Source organism: Labrus bergylta, chromosome 12 (genome assembly GCF_963930695.1).
Source record: "Labrus bergylta chromosome 12, fLabBer1.1, whole genome shotgun sequence".
NCBI classification, from domain to species: Eukaryota; Metazoa; Chordata; class Actinopteri; order Labriformes; family Labridae; genus Labrus; species Labrus bergylta.
The window spans coordinates 13,852,996-13,866,956 of NC_089206.1; the positions used below are offsets into that span (position 1 = coordinate 13,852,996).

Genomic DNA, 13,961 nt, shown 5'->3' on the forward strand with positions numbered 1-13,961 from the left:
CCCCTGGTGGCTCATGAGACACTAAGAGGTGGTTTGCGAGATGCCTTCCATTACCAAATAAAAAAGTTGAACGATATAAAATTGCATATTTTACCCATTATTGTGAAAAAAACATACAAATGTATTTGAATTTTAAAAGCAATTATAGTGGCAAAGTAAGATTTTTGTTGAAATGAAAGAGATGGTTAAAAACTCTTTAAATGTAAGTTTTCACACAAGTGAAACAATGCAGGTGTCTGTTGCTCCCTACGAATGAAAATACACACATACTTCACCTGAGCGTCTGTTTATTTAATGTTGTATATCCAAATTTTCAAATTTTAACCAATAAGGTTCCAGGTACATGTACCCCAACTTTGAGTAGCTCTCAAGGATTTTCCTACTGGAGTTGGATTTAAATATTTTTATATGTGTTATAAGACACCTTTATGAACAGATTTGTGAATACATTTCTTGGTAAGGAATTTATATATATATATATATATATATATATATATATATATATATATATATATATATATATATATATATATATGTAATATAAGGGTTTTTTCACACCTGGATTGTTTGGAAAAGTTGTTCTGAAACAAAGGGGCGTTTCCCCTTTAGCCCGGTTTGTTTGGATGTGAACACAGCAATCGCACTCTTTTGATTATTGAATGGTGCACTGTGTGCTCTTTTTTGGCTATCCTTGCTCTTTGCTGCTTATTGTGGGATGAATAAAGGTTATCTTCTCTTATCTTATATTCATACAGTATCTTATCTGACTTCTGATTAACATTTTTTGGGATATTGAGTGACAAAGAGACATAAACAGATCTAGAAATCCCTTCTGCTTTTAAAAGAGGTCCCTTCCGTAAAGAATTACCTCTCATTAACCATGAATTCAATTAGGATTTTTGTTTGGTGTATCTAAATCTCTGAATCACCAGGATTAATGTTCATAAAAAAAACATGAAATCAAATCTCATAAAGCTTCTGAAAAGCGGTAACATGTCGGATGAAAAGTTGACATATTATTACCAAAGAGAACAGGGTATGGGTCATTTAGCAACACAAACTACACAGTTCATTGTTATTGCAGAAATAGTTAAACATTCTTGGAAATGTGTATAATCCCATTACACCTGAGAAGGCAAAGACAAAAAGAACATCCTGGATTTTGTTTCAAAAGAACAAAGCCGGGGGCGCTGGTGGCGCAATGGTTAGTGTGCGCGCTCCATGTATGGAGGCTGTAGTCCTCCAAGCGAGTGGTCCAGGATTGAATCCCACCTGTGGCTCCTTTCCCACATGTCATTCCCCACTCTCTCTCCCTGATCTCCAACTCTGTCCACTATCCCATCTCTCAATTAAAGGCCCCAAAAGCCCAAAAATAAATCTTAAAAAAGAACTAAGCCAGTAAAATTGTATATGTTTTGCAGTTTTGCCGTTCCTCTGTATTTAATTTTTCACATTACAACAAAAATATTAACTTCTGACCTTCCATTTCTCCAATTTTTCCTCTTCTCTCAATTTCCCATTTTTTCTCATTTCTTCTTCCTTTTTTTCCAGTGCTTTGGGGAGGAACATTCCATCATACAGATGGGAAAAGGGTCCATGACCTTGAAATGGATAGATAAATACAGGCGTAATCCACTGATAGTGCACAGATTATACAGTCAGTATGTCTTAATAAACCTGTTTGAGTTGAGGATGGATTACTCCTGAATCTAAACTTGAGAATATTGCTTACAAGAAAAGATTGTTATGTGTAAGTATTTTTAAAGATTCAGACCCTCCAGTTCTTATCAGAGTCCCTACAGACTGAGCTACCACCACCTCACCCCACCCTCGTATTTTTTATTTATTAATGCAGAAGCCCTTGCTTTTTTGTAAGACGGAAGGGTTATTTTCTGGATCATTTCACTTTCATTTTACTCTTTACATTCCAAATAATTACAATTAATAAACCAGTCATGTAATATTGAAAAGGGATGTATTACTCACCCAGGTCATGACAGAGGCCAGCAATCTGAACACAAAGGACGTCTCTGTCATCGATTTCGAGTTTCGGCTGCTTTGACCTGAGAGCCTCAGCAAGTTTTCCTGCTAAGTATCCCACCCTTTTTAGACCACAGAAAACATTTTTTTAAATTATAACGCAGTTATCACAATTTATTATATATATTTTTATTCATATTTTTTATTCGATCCATACTAAGACAGGCACTGTTTTCTGCCTTTATTGGTTTTACAAGGTGCTTATGCAAAAACCACCATGAGTCTTCTCCTTATTTGGACTGAGGTCACCTGTGGGCTGAAATCTGAAAACTTGCTGACTTACCCGATCGAGTGTTCAAAGCGGTTGTGAGACGCTCCGGGGTAAACTGAGTAGACACCTCCAAGCTGCTTTATGAGTCGAAGTCTCTGGAACTGAGGTGTGTCAATGATCTTGATGAGGAGTGGGTGTAACTCCATGTGACCATGGATGGGATCATTAAACACCTGGCAGAAAACAAACAAGCAAAAGCTAAGAACAATGAAATGCCAAAAATAAAACAACACCATGGAGACCAGCTCAATTTTGCCTGAGGGCTCTCATAAGCATGAAATGAGCCCAAAAATAATGCTGACGCTACAAAGAATGTTTTTTATGGCTTTACCACTGGTGGGGATATTAAACATCTAGTAGAACAAAGAGAACAAAACATTGGACACTGAAAATGTCCTTTCAATAGAAAGCGTGTTCCTCTTTCTTTTTTTTAAGTATTGAAGGAAAGGAGAATAAAGAAGGTTGGTTTGAATATAAAAGTTGGACAAAGCTACCGTAGCTCTCCTCACCACTCATGGGGATAACAAGCATCTAGGCCTATAGAACGAAGAGAACCAAGAACTCCCAGTTAAATAGATTTTTAATCTAGACTGATAATGGATAATACATGTACACAGGCTTAACTTTGTGCAGGTGTGTTAGTGTGTGGTTTATTCTACAAGTGTTTATAATTTGTTCTGTTTTATCTTGGTGATGATCGGTCTGTAGAATTTTGAAAAAAAAAGAGCATTGACAGTATGAATTAGTGCTGAAACTTCCAACTTAATTTTTTTTAAATTATTTTTTTATTGTGCAAAGTGGTTTAACAAAGACAGAGGTAATCACATATTTTCCATGTTGCTGCAACTTGTTCTACATAAAAGAGCAAGAAGTTAATAAGTCATTTATTAAATAACTTCAGTTTTACACACGTTAAAAGGCAAAATTGGTAAGTTAAACCATCAGTTTAAAATAACCACAGATACAACTTACCAAACCAGAAAACCAACCATGAATTTAATCGACTATAACTAGAAAACCAACCTCTAAATTTTCCTCCAATATTGGGATATTGTAAACTGGTTTAACAAAGACAGAGGTACTCACTTTTTTGCCTTTTTGCTCGGACTTGCCATTTTGCCCCGACTAGATAAAAGAGAAAGAAGTCAGTCATTTATTAAGTAGTCTAACCTCAGTTTTACACAAGCTAAAATGCAACATTGTTAAGTTAAACCATCAGTTTAAAATAACGATACAACTTACCAAACCAGAAAACCAACCATGAATTTAATCGACTATAACTAGAAAACCAACCTCTAAAGTTTCCTCCAATTGTCTTTGTCTTTCTTTTTGTACAAACACATTTCCTCAGCTCCCTGTAACTTAAAGTTCAAATCTATCTATATAGTTTTTAATATTTGAAGCTGGAAGACATTTCATTTATATCAAGCTAATGTTTCTGATGATGATCTGACAAGTGGCAAATGTAATTTAAATGGCTGCTGAAGGCTATTTACATGCTCAGGGTTTAAAAATATCTGACATTTCTATCTACACCACACCCATGTTATTGGTCACTGTCCTCCTAGTGATACCCTTTTTTTGCTTACTTTTACTTATCTGACAAGCACACATTTCAGAAAACAAAACTGAAAGTGCATCAGAATTTCATAAGGCAAGTTAAGAAATCTAAACTTAACCCTTGTGTGGTGTTCGGGTCAAACTGGCCCGTTTTAAATGTTTACCAAAAGAAAAAAGGGTAAAACTTTATAATAACCATAACCAAATAAGGGTAAATAGATAGTTAATTAACCATTAGTTAATAGTTATTTACTGTAAACAAACAATGAAATTATAGTTAATAATGTTTGCTAATGATTTGTAATGCTATAATTTATTGTTAAAGCCCCAATAGGTAACTTTTCAGTTTTGGTGCGCTTTGGTTCCAACAGCAGGTCTCTGACTGCAACTGCACTGTTGTAAAACGGTTACACTTCCCATCTGAAACAACGTGCATTTGTTGACAAGCAGAGGGTGAGGAAGCCGGCACAGACGCCGTGAGAAGATAAAGAACCATGTTGTAGCCGTTATCAGCAGCCACGTTTACAACTCTCTTCCTGCAGGACTCAGGACTGTGGATTAACATGTTGATTACTTTTACCAAGGAACAAAGGAACTGATCAATGATTTAAGTCTCCCTCTCAGTAAGGATGTTTTGAACTTTTACAACACCTGGAATAAACAACCGAGCAGAAACAGAACACTCTGCTATCTACGAATTGACCCCAAAGACATGAACTGTGACCGAAACCAGTCTCTGCAAAGTCGTAAAATTGACCATCTGTTGAAGGACTGCTGAAGAGCTGAATTAAACCACAGCGTTCAATTCTGCATCAAATGAACATTTATGTCTTTCTTCATCTAGATATTTGTAAATGTCACGTTGAATGTATTATAATCATCTTTTTAAACTCAAAATCTGATCTTCAGAACAGCAATAAGAGTTATATTATGTTTAATAGGAATTTGACGTGGAGCGCTATTGCCATCTAGTGTTAGAATATCCATGAATACATAACCTTCATAATTATACATTTAGACGTGTTATAAAGCAGACTCTTTGATATTAGCTATAGAAGGTGTTATTTATAGACACCAATTTATTTTCCTACTTTATTAATATGTCTTATTAAGAATGCTGACTGTATAACATGTTTTTGTTCACCTACAGGCTGGGATTGACTGAGGATGTTCCCAGATGGTGTGATTTTCATCTCAACATGAATCTGATAGAAATGTTTGTCTAAATATATGACGTGAACCTACATCAATGTGGATCTGATAGAAATAATATCGAAATGAATGTATGGTGATGTATATATGTTTAGATTCTTAATCTTATTGAGTAAACTCGGTTTAGTTTAAACAATTGTCCTCCGGTCAGAATGGGAGTCACCCGTGGGCGGCACCCCTCTTTGCCTGCAGACCCCCCTCCTCCCATCCAGGTGATAAGAGTTCACACTCAGCTCAGACCTTGGGTTCTTCTTAGTTTTGGTTTCTTGAAGTTTAGAGCTTCAGCTCTCTTCTCCAAAGTCTTTGCTCTTCAATTTTGAACGCCAATTACTTAGTGGATTCATCAAGATGGCCATCTGGTTAATCTGAATTGGAAATCGACGTATCAAAAGACTCTTTAATAATTTTTCCTGTTGGATCCTCTTGGAGCTTCTGAGACAACGGCTGAACCAATGTACAATCTCCATCCCAGCTGCACACTCCGACCAAGGTGTCAAGGCATCTAATCTGGCCCGTGGACCTCTCTGGACCTGGAAAGAGCCGCTTGCCAGAGACTGAAACGTGGGACCAGCCGGCGGAGTTCAATTGAACACATCTCACAGTAAGACTGATAGAAAGAGTCAAAATATAAATGTAGTGTGCCATTTCAAATACATTTTATAATGGTCCTAAATAGAAATGATGCATCATGCAGCCATTTTCCATTTGAAAAAAAGTGGTGGAAATAATTACAATTACAAGCATTTGCATGACTAGAAGGTGATCTGTGTAATATATATTTGTGTGTTTGAAGTCAAATTTACCTGGATTACAAGACATCAGCCGACTCCTCTTCCTCATTCAGTAGCTGAACACCTTGGACAGCAAACACATCATTCTCGAATCAAAAGACAAGTAGAATATTACATCTTACCATTCAATGACTCCTCCAAGAATCGCCACCTTAACGTGGTGGAGGAGTTTGCATGTCCCGGTGAACCTGGAAGCTGTGTTGTTGGGGGCACTAGCCCCTGGTAAGGTCTCCCAAGGCAAAGTGGTCCCAGGGGAGGGGCCAGACCAAGAGCGGTTCAACAAATACCCCTATGAAGCGGCATACTTTAGAGCAAGCCACCTCGCCCGGAAGAGGGCACCCACGCCCCTGGAGCCAGACCCAGGGGGGGAGCTTGAAGGCGAGCGTCTGGTGGCCGGGCCTTCCTCCCAGCCCGAAACAACCACATGGAGCCGCTGCCCTGTAGGCCCATCACACACAGGGAGAGGCATGGGGGAAGGTGCATGCAGAGCCGGCTGGCAGGCGTAGGCGGAGGCCTGGGCATTTCCGGCAGCGCAGACTGGCTCTAGGGACGTGGAAAGTCACCTCTCTGATAGGGAAGGGGCTGGAGCTGGTGCGGGAGGTGGAGCGCTACCAGCTAGACATAGTTGGGCTCGCCTCTACGCACAGCGTCGGTTCTGGAACCAAACTCCTGGAGAGGGACTGGAGTTGCCCAGGGTGAGAGGTGCCGGGCGGGTGTGGGGATACTCACACACCGCTGTGTTGGAGTTTTCCCCGGTGAACGAGAGGGTTGCCTCTCTGCGACTTCAGGTTGCAGAGAGGGAGGCTCTGACTGTTGTATGTGCAAATGCACCTAACAGCAGCTCAGAGTACACAGCCTTCTTGGAGTTTCTGGGTGGGGTCCTGGAAGGGGTTCCGCCTAGGGACTCTGTAGTTCTACTGGGGGACTTCAATGTTCACGTGGGCGACGACGGGGACACCTGGAGGGGAGTGATTGGGAGGAACTGCCTGCCCGATCTGAACCCGAGTGGTGTTTTGTTGTTGGACTTCTGTGCTAGTCATGGATTGGCCATAACAAACACCATGTTCAAGCATAGGGATGTTCATAAGTGTACCTGGTACAAGAGCACCCTAGGCCAAAGATCGATGATCGACTTTGTAGTTGTTTTGTCAGATCTGCGGCCGTATGTTTTGGACACTTGGGTAAAGAGAGGAGCAGAGCTGTCAACTGATCACCACCTGGTGGCGAGTTGGATCAGATGGCGGGGAAGGCTGCCGGACAGACCTGGCAAACCAAAATGTGTAGTGCGGGTGAACTGGGAACGTCTGGCAGAGGCCCCTGTCCGTGGGGTCTTCAACTCCCACCTCCGGAAGAACTTCTCCCTCGGGGGAGGTTGGGGACATGGAGTCCGAGTGGTCCTTGTTCAAAGCCTCTATTGTAGAAGCTGCGGCTAGGAGTTGCAGCCAGAAGACATTTGGTGCCTGTCTTGGCAGCAACCTTAGAACCCGCTGGTGGACTCCAGTGGTGAAGGAAGCCGTCAGGCTGAAGAAGGAGGCCTTTCGGGCTTGGTTAGCCCAGGGTCTCTGGAAGCAGCTGACAGGTATCGGGTGGCTCGGAGGGCTGTGGCTTCAGTGGTTGCGGAAGCAAAAACCTGGGTGTGGGAGGAGTTCGGGGAGGCTTTGGAGAAGGACTTTCGGTTGGTCTCAAGGAGGTTCTGGCAAACCGTCCGATGGCTCAGGATGGGAGAGCAGGGCTTGCCCCAGGCTGTTATCAGCAGGGGTGGAGAACTGGGGACAATGTTGGGTGGTGGAATGAACACTTTGAAGAACTCCTGAACCCAGACAACACGTCCTCTGAAGAGGAGGCAGAGTCTGAAGATCCACGGGAAGCCTTACCACTAACCTTGGCAGAGGTTACTGAGGCAGTTAGAAAGCTCCTCAGTAGCAAGGCGCCAGGTGTGGAAGAGATTCGCCCTGAGATGCTAAAGGCTCTGGACCAGGCGCGGAGCCTATGGCTCATTGCAGAGGGGGTGGGGACCAATAGTGGGCCCTTAAACTGTCTATAGGCTATATATTTATATATATTTAAGCAGCACAAGTGCTGATATGTCTGTGTGCATATTCCACCGATTAAACTAGTAAAGCAGACTTAATTAGCCGGATGGGAAACCAAAGATAGAAGGCAACTACAGTTTAACATTCAGTGAAGTTGGACGCTCATCCAGCCACACAGCCAAACAGACAATACAATAAAACCACACATTATCAACCCACGCACAACAACAAACTTTGTAAACAGTGTGACAGCAATGGCCTGCCGTTCATACAGTACGATAACCAAGCAGACACGGCGGTCTACAACATATGCACCCACAAACAAAAGACCAGCATCTAAGCGTAATCTCAAATAATGATGAAACAACTTACCAATTAAATTTTCATCAGCACTGTTGCTTTCCTGCATGGAGCTAGCTGGGTGCTCCTCGCTAACATGTTTATTTGCTTGGCTAGTAGCGTTTACGTTAGTGGAGCTAGCAACGGGAGGAGACTTGCCAGGTTGAGTTGTCAATGAGAAAACATTTTTTATTTAGTTTTTTACACTTTTAATGTTACGAAAAACTGCAAGGTAAACAGAAATAAAGCAGACAGACGACTAGGTTTTTAAAACTCCAGACAGCAGCGGGGGCCCAGCAAAGGGGGTGCTAAGAGGTGGGATCAATGACATTACAAACAGGCCACAGCACCCTGCTGGTGCTGTTTGCTGCCGAAGTTGAGAACCCCCTTGGCAGTGGAGGGGGGCCCCTCTCTGCACTACAAAATACATTGTGTGTCTTGATTGTGGCAAAAGAAAAGAGAGACTCAGACCTAGTCAAACTAACTTTATTGGAAAACTCAACTAAATAACAAAATGCATGTTAAATTTGGCTCAAAGTGGGCCCCTTGAGACAACAGTGGGCCTGGGGCGGCCGCACCTTCTGCCCCCACACTCGCTCCGCTACTGCTCTGGACATTGTTGGGCTGTCTTGGCTGACACGCCTTTTCAATGTCGCGTGGAAATCTGGGACAGTGCCTGTGGAGTGGCAGACCAGTGTGGTGGTTCCCATTTTAAAAAGGGGCTCCAATTATCGGGGTATCACACTTTTCAGCCTTCCGGGGAAAGCTTACTCTAGGGTGCTAGAAAGGAGGCTCCGGCCGATTGTCAAACCTCGGATACAGGAGGAAGAATGTGAATTGCGTCCCGGCCGTGGGACAGTGGACCAGCTCTTTAACCTTGCAGGGCTTCTTGGGGGAGCATGGGAATTTGCTCATCCAGTCTACATGTGTTTTGTGGATTTAGAGAAGGCTTTTGTCCGTGGGGATCATGTGGGGGGTACTGCAGGAATATGGGGCCCCTTGTCACTGGTCCTGTTTGTGATCTTCATGGACAGGATCTCAAGGAGCAGCCGGGGGGAGGAGGGTTTCCAGTTTGGGGACCTCAAAATCTCATCTCTGCTTTTTTGCGAATGATGTAATTTTCCCAATGCAAGCTGGGACCTCCAGCAGGCATTGGGACGGTTTGCAGCCCAGTGCGAAGTGGCTGGGATGAGGGTCAGCACCTCCAAGTCCGAGGCCATGGTTCTCTGCCGGAAAAAGGTGGATTGCTCTCTCCAGGTGGGGAGTGAGTCCTTGTCCCAAGTGGAGGAGTTCAAGTATCTCGGGGTCTTGTTCACGAGTGAGGGTAGGATGGAGTGTGAGATTGACAGACGGACTGGCTCGGCGTCAGCAGTAATGCAGGCGTTGTGCCGGACCGTTGTGGCAAAGAGGGAGCTGAGCCTGAAGGCAAAGCTCTCAATTTACCGGTCGATCTACATTACAACCCTCACCTATGGTCATGAGCTATGGGTAGTGACCGAAAGAATGAGATCACGGATACAAGCGGCCGAAATTAGCTTCCTCCGGAGGGTGGCTGGGCTCAGCCTTAGAGATAGGGTGAGGAGCTCGGACATTCAGGGGGAGCTCGGAGTAGAGCCGCTGCTCCTCCGCATCGAAAGGAGCCAGTTGAGGTGGTTTGGGCATCTGTTAAGGATGCCCCCTGGACGCCTCCCTTTAGAGGTTTTCCAGGCACGACCAACTGGGAGGAGACCCCGGGGCATACTCAGATTGCGCTGGAGGGATTATATATCCCGTTTAGCCTGGGAACGCCTCGGAATCCCCCAGGAGGAGCTGGAAAACGTTGCTGGGGAGAGGGAAGTCTGAGTTGACTGACTGCGCCTGCTACCACCGCAACCTGACCTGACAGTATTTTTTTAGATAACTTTACTCCATGAAAACATACCTGTCGTGGTCTGACAGTAAGACTATGGCAGGGTTGTAGGTTGCATTTGTTGCTGGAGATGATACTGATCGCCTTTTTAGAAAGCTGGAATAAAGTTTGAAGTCATTATGCTGGTTGATACAACTGTGCAGAGTACAGTAACGTTAGTTTCAACACATGAGAAACATTGTCTATGCGCTGCTCAGATATTTATCAGCTGGAGCTATCGTAACCTGAACCCAGGACACTATGCCGTCTATATTATCATGCTACGGGCTGATTTCTGCAGCCATGAGCTGACTTGGCTTTCAACCACCCGCTAATGTGTCGACAATTTTTCTCACCGTGCCAGTCAAAGTCTGCCCAAATAACTCTGACATATAAGGTTAACATGCGTCGCTAACTCATCATCAAGGGACAGTAACATTATTCTGACATTCTGGTTGTTATATGATATAGACTGAATGGGTTTGTGTTGAAATAACTGATAACTATGATGCAAAGAAATAGGACAACGTTTATAACGAGCATAGTACTCACCAGTTCAACAGCAGCAGTGCCAGCTCGGTATCAGACTTACAGCCCACCATTCCCCGAAGCTCTCTCCAATGTGTAAAAGCCTCTCCAATATTTACTCTAGTCCAGTCTCTTGTTCGGTCACTCTCTCTTTATTCTTTACTTTATTCTTATCTTCATCCATCAACGTGCTTTTCCTCGTGGCCTGCATCAAGCAGTACAGAGACGGGCTTACTCCTAATATTTACAGTCTCGGCTAACTCCGAGGACTTGTAGACTAGTGCCGTAAAACAGAACGTACCTCTTGCGAGATGACTGCGGCTCGCAGTCACAAACTTACATATATTGAATATTGAGGCAGCGAGCCGCTATGCGGACGTTGGAGAGACAACATTCTCCCTGTTGAACGCTATTGCGCTATTAAATTGATTTACAAGCCATTATTTTATGGTGGAAAAGTTACATATTGGGGCATTAACAGTTTATTGATACACACATTATCACATTTCATACACTTTTTAAAGTGTTTGTTAATGATGACTAAATGATTTATAAACCTTTAAGAGATGGGTTATAAAAAATCTATAAACATTACAGAGATACATGGACCAGATATTTGTTCATGGTTTGTAATTATTTTATAAAGCATCTATTAACATTATTTGGATGGCTATTATAAAGTTGGAACTGAAGATTGTAATCCCTTATTAATACTTTGTAAAGCATCTATAAATATATTTTAGCTAGATAATTAATATTTTGTCAATGATTAATAATTGGTTTATAAACCATCTACAATCATTATCTGGATGTTTATAGTAAAGTTGGAACTGTTTGATTGCATGATTCTGGCAATTAAAGGGTACAATTCCTGATAATTATTCAATATTTGATAGTTTTGAGCACTGCTGGAGTTGTTTAAGAGATTTATGCAAAAAAAAGTAGAAAACAATATGAATCTGTTCTATTTTTATAGCAGTTTTTGTAAATTGGACATTTTCATTTTCTCCAATGCCCAGACAGGGAACTACATTTTAAATCTGATGCTACACAAAAACTAACAATGCATCAAAGTCAATATTTTGGATAATCTTTGACATATCCTATGGAAGCGATTAGTGATCAGAATTCAAATGATAAAGCTAATTTGAAAATTCAAATGCATTAACAGAAATGCTTTTTAATTTTCAGAATATGGGTGTATTATTTGACTCAAAAATAAAATGATGATTAATTTATCTAATTTGCATTTTAGTTTTCAACTTCAAAAATGCACATTGACTAAATTAATGAGGAAGAAAATGACATTTGCTTTATCATTTTCAAAAAAATGCCCCGCTAAATTTGTATCATAATTCAAATGAAAAAGCTAATTTTAAAATGAAAATACAGTAACAGAAACACGTTTTAATTTTCAGAATATAGGTGCATTATTTGACCTATATTTAAAATGAATATTCAGTCATCCAATTTGCATTATACTTTTGCTCTCTATGTATGCATATTGTATGACATAATTCAAATGAAGACGAAAAGGTCTTCGGCTTTTCGTTTTCAAACTTGCCGTGCTAAAAAGTGATCATAATTCAAACCAACTCGAAAATGAATTGGCAAAGTGGACGGCGCAGGAAAGTAACGTCAGACTTCAGCTCCCAGGCAGGTAAACGTAATATTTACAGTCTATGAGGCGAGCGGGCAGAACGCGCAGTACGATGGGTGGCGGGGTGCATATTTAACGCTGTTACAGACTTCGCACTGAGTCAAAGAGACTGAGACTGGTGACTGGAGACTAAAGACCACCATAAGTTCCCACTGTGATACAGGTGGCGATCGGAGTGCTTTTTTCAGCGCGCATGATGCAGCAGCTCTACAACCAGAGCTGCCAAGTCTCCTGCATGACACCATGCCCACTATCTCTGACTGTGAGAGTCACTCAATTAAGCATCTTCACGCCGTCACACTCCTCCTATTTCACACAGTGAGAATCATAAATTTCCCCTTTTCGATTTTCCCCTTTTAATATATTGCCTCACTTGATGCTTGCTGTACTTGGTGCCATATTTTGCCTGTGACTGGCCAACCGGGTTGGACTGGCTTACCCAGATAGAGATTGTAAACCCTGAGGTCCCGGTACACAGAGAGAGTGCTATGGCGGGGCAGGAGGAGACAAAAAGTCACGGATATTTAAAAAATGTACAGAGCATCGGGCACAGCAGAACATTCACAATAAATCGCTCAAAATCAACTGAAGAGAACTACGTAGAATCGCGGTTCTCTGAGTGACATGTTGACGGTTTGCACTTGAGAAAAGTCATTTTAAATGATAACATCACTGTGCAAATTCACAGGCTATATTAGTAATTAATTTAAAAATCTTCAGGACTAATTATTAGTAAGTTTAGTATTAACAGCAGCTCAAACAGGATTTAAACATTAACAACAGCTAACAAACGTCACACTGAAGATTCACACCGACATGTCCTATGAGCGGTTTATAGATAGATTATAGATCACTCTCTTCTCTGCTAAACTAAGTTACATTAAAACAGATTATCGATTTAATTTTCTGTTTCATATCTCTCCAGCTCTGTACACAAAGTTTCAATATCTCTCCTCCTCTGTGTCACACACTCTACCTCTTGACGGTCTGTATGAGCGCTCTCTCCCATTCAGGTTTTTTTTGTAGTTAAGACCAATAAGTCTCCCCTGTGCGCCCTGATCACGGTTGGAACGCGAAGCAGGAAGGTTAACACAGGGCAACATCTAGTTTGGAGCTTGTACCAGCGTTAAATATGAACCCCGCCACCCATCGTACTGATGAAATAGGCAGTCGACATTAACTCAACCTGTGAAGCATGTGAGGGCAGTAAACAAACATTTAAAGAACAGATTAAAAACAGCATAAAGTAGTTGGCAGTTATGAGATGAGATGAGATGAGATGAGATTCAACTTTATTGTCATTACACATATTCAAGTATAGAGTAACGAAATGAGGTTTGGCATCTCACCAGAAGTGCAAATAAGCAGAAAGTGCAATAGTCTGTGCTATGTACAGTAATTCTGTGCTATGTACAGTAATTGCAAAATTTACAGATGTAGCCAAAAAAAGTGAATTATTAGGTAAATCTGGATGGCTGGATTAATGGGATGCAATAAATATAAATAAATGCTATAAATAAGTAATGCTACAAAATAAGTAGTAGTTATGATGAAGTAATGAATGTCAATGAATGAATGAATGAGAGAATGTTAATGACTTTGCCAATTACACACACAACTCCCATTAAACTATTTTATC

General features: G+C 41.6%; 1 protein-coding gene across 2 annotated transcripts in view; it reads right to left on the reverse strand.

Annotated features, from left to right (window-relative positions):
- The window catches only part of LOC110005513 (deoxynucleoside triphosphate triphosphohydrolase SAMHD1), a 158,874-nt gene that overhangs the window by 107,083 nt on the left and 37,830 nt on the right, over positions 1 to 13,961 (reverse strand). The window contains exons 1-5 of one of the 2 annotated variants that reach the window (XM_065961273.1): positions 3,605 to 3,825; positions 3,398 to 3,436; positions 2,324 to 2,484; positions 1,987 to 2,102; positions 1,480 to 1,601 (exon numbers count right to left, since the gene is read on the reverse strand). The exons of the other annotated variant lie outside the window; for it this stretch is intronic. Coding sequence (XP_065817345.1) covers positions 1,480 to 1,601; positions 1,987 to 2,102; positions 2,324 to 2,457 — 372 coding nt within the window. The 5' untranslated portion in view covers positions 2,458 to 2,484; positions 3,398 to 3,436; positions 3,605 to 3,825. Of the gene's footprint in view, positions 1 to 1,479; positions 1,602 to 1,986; positions 2,103 to 2,323; positions 2,485 to 3,397; positions 3,437 to 3,604; positions 3,826 to 13,961 lie in introns of those variants that run through there. 2 annotated transcript variants of the gene reach the window in all.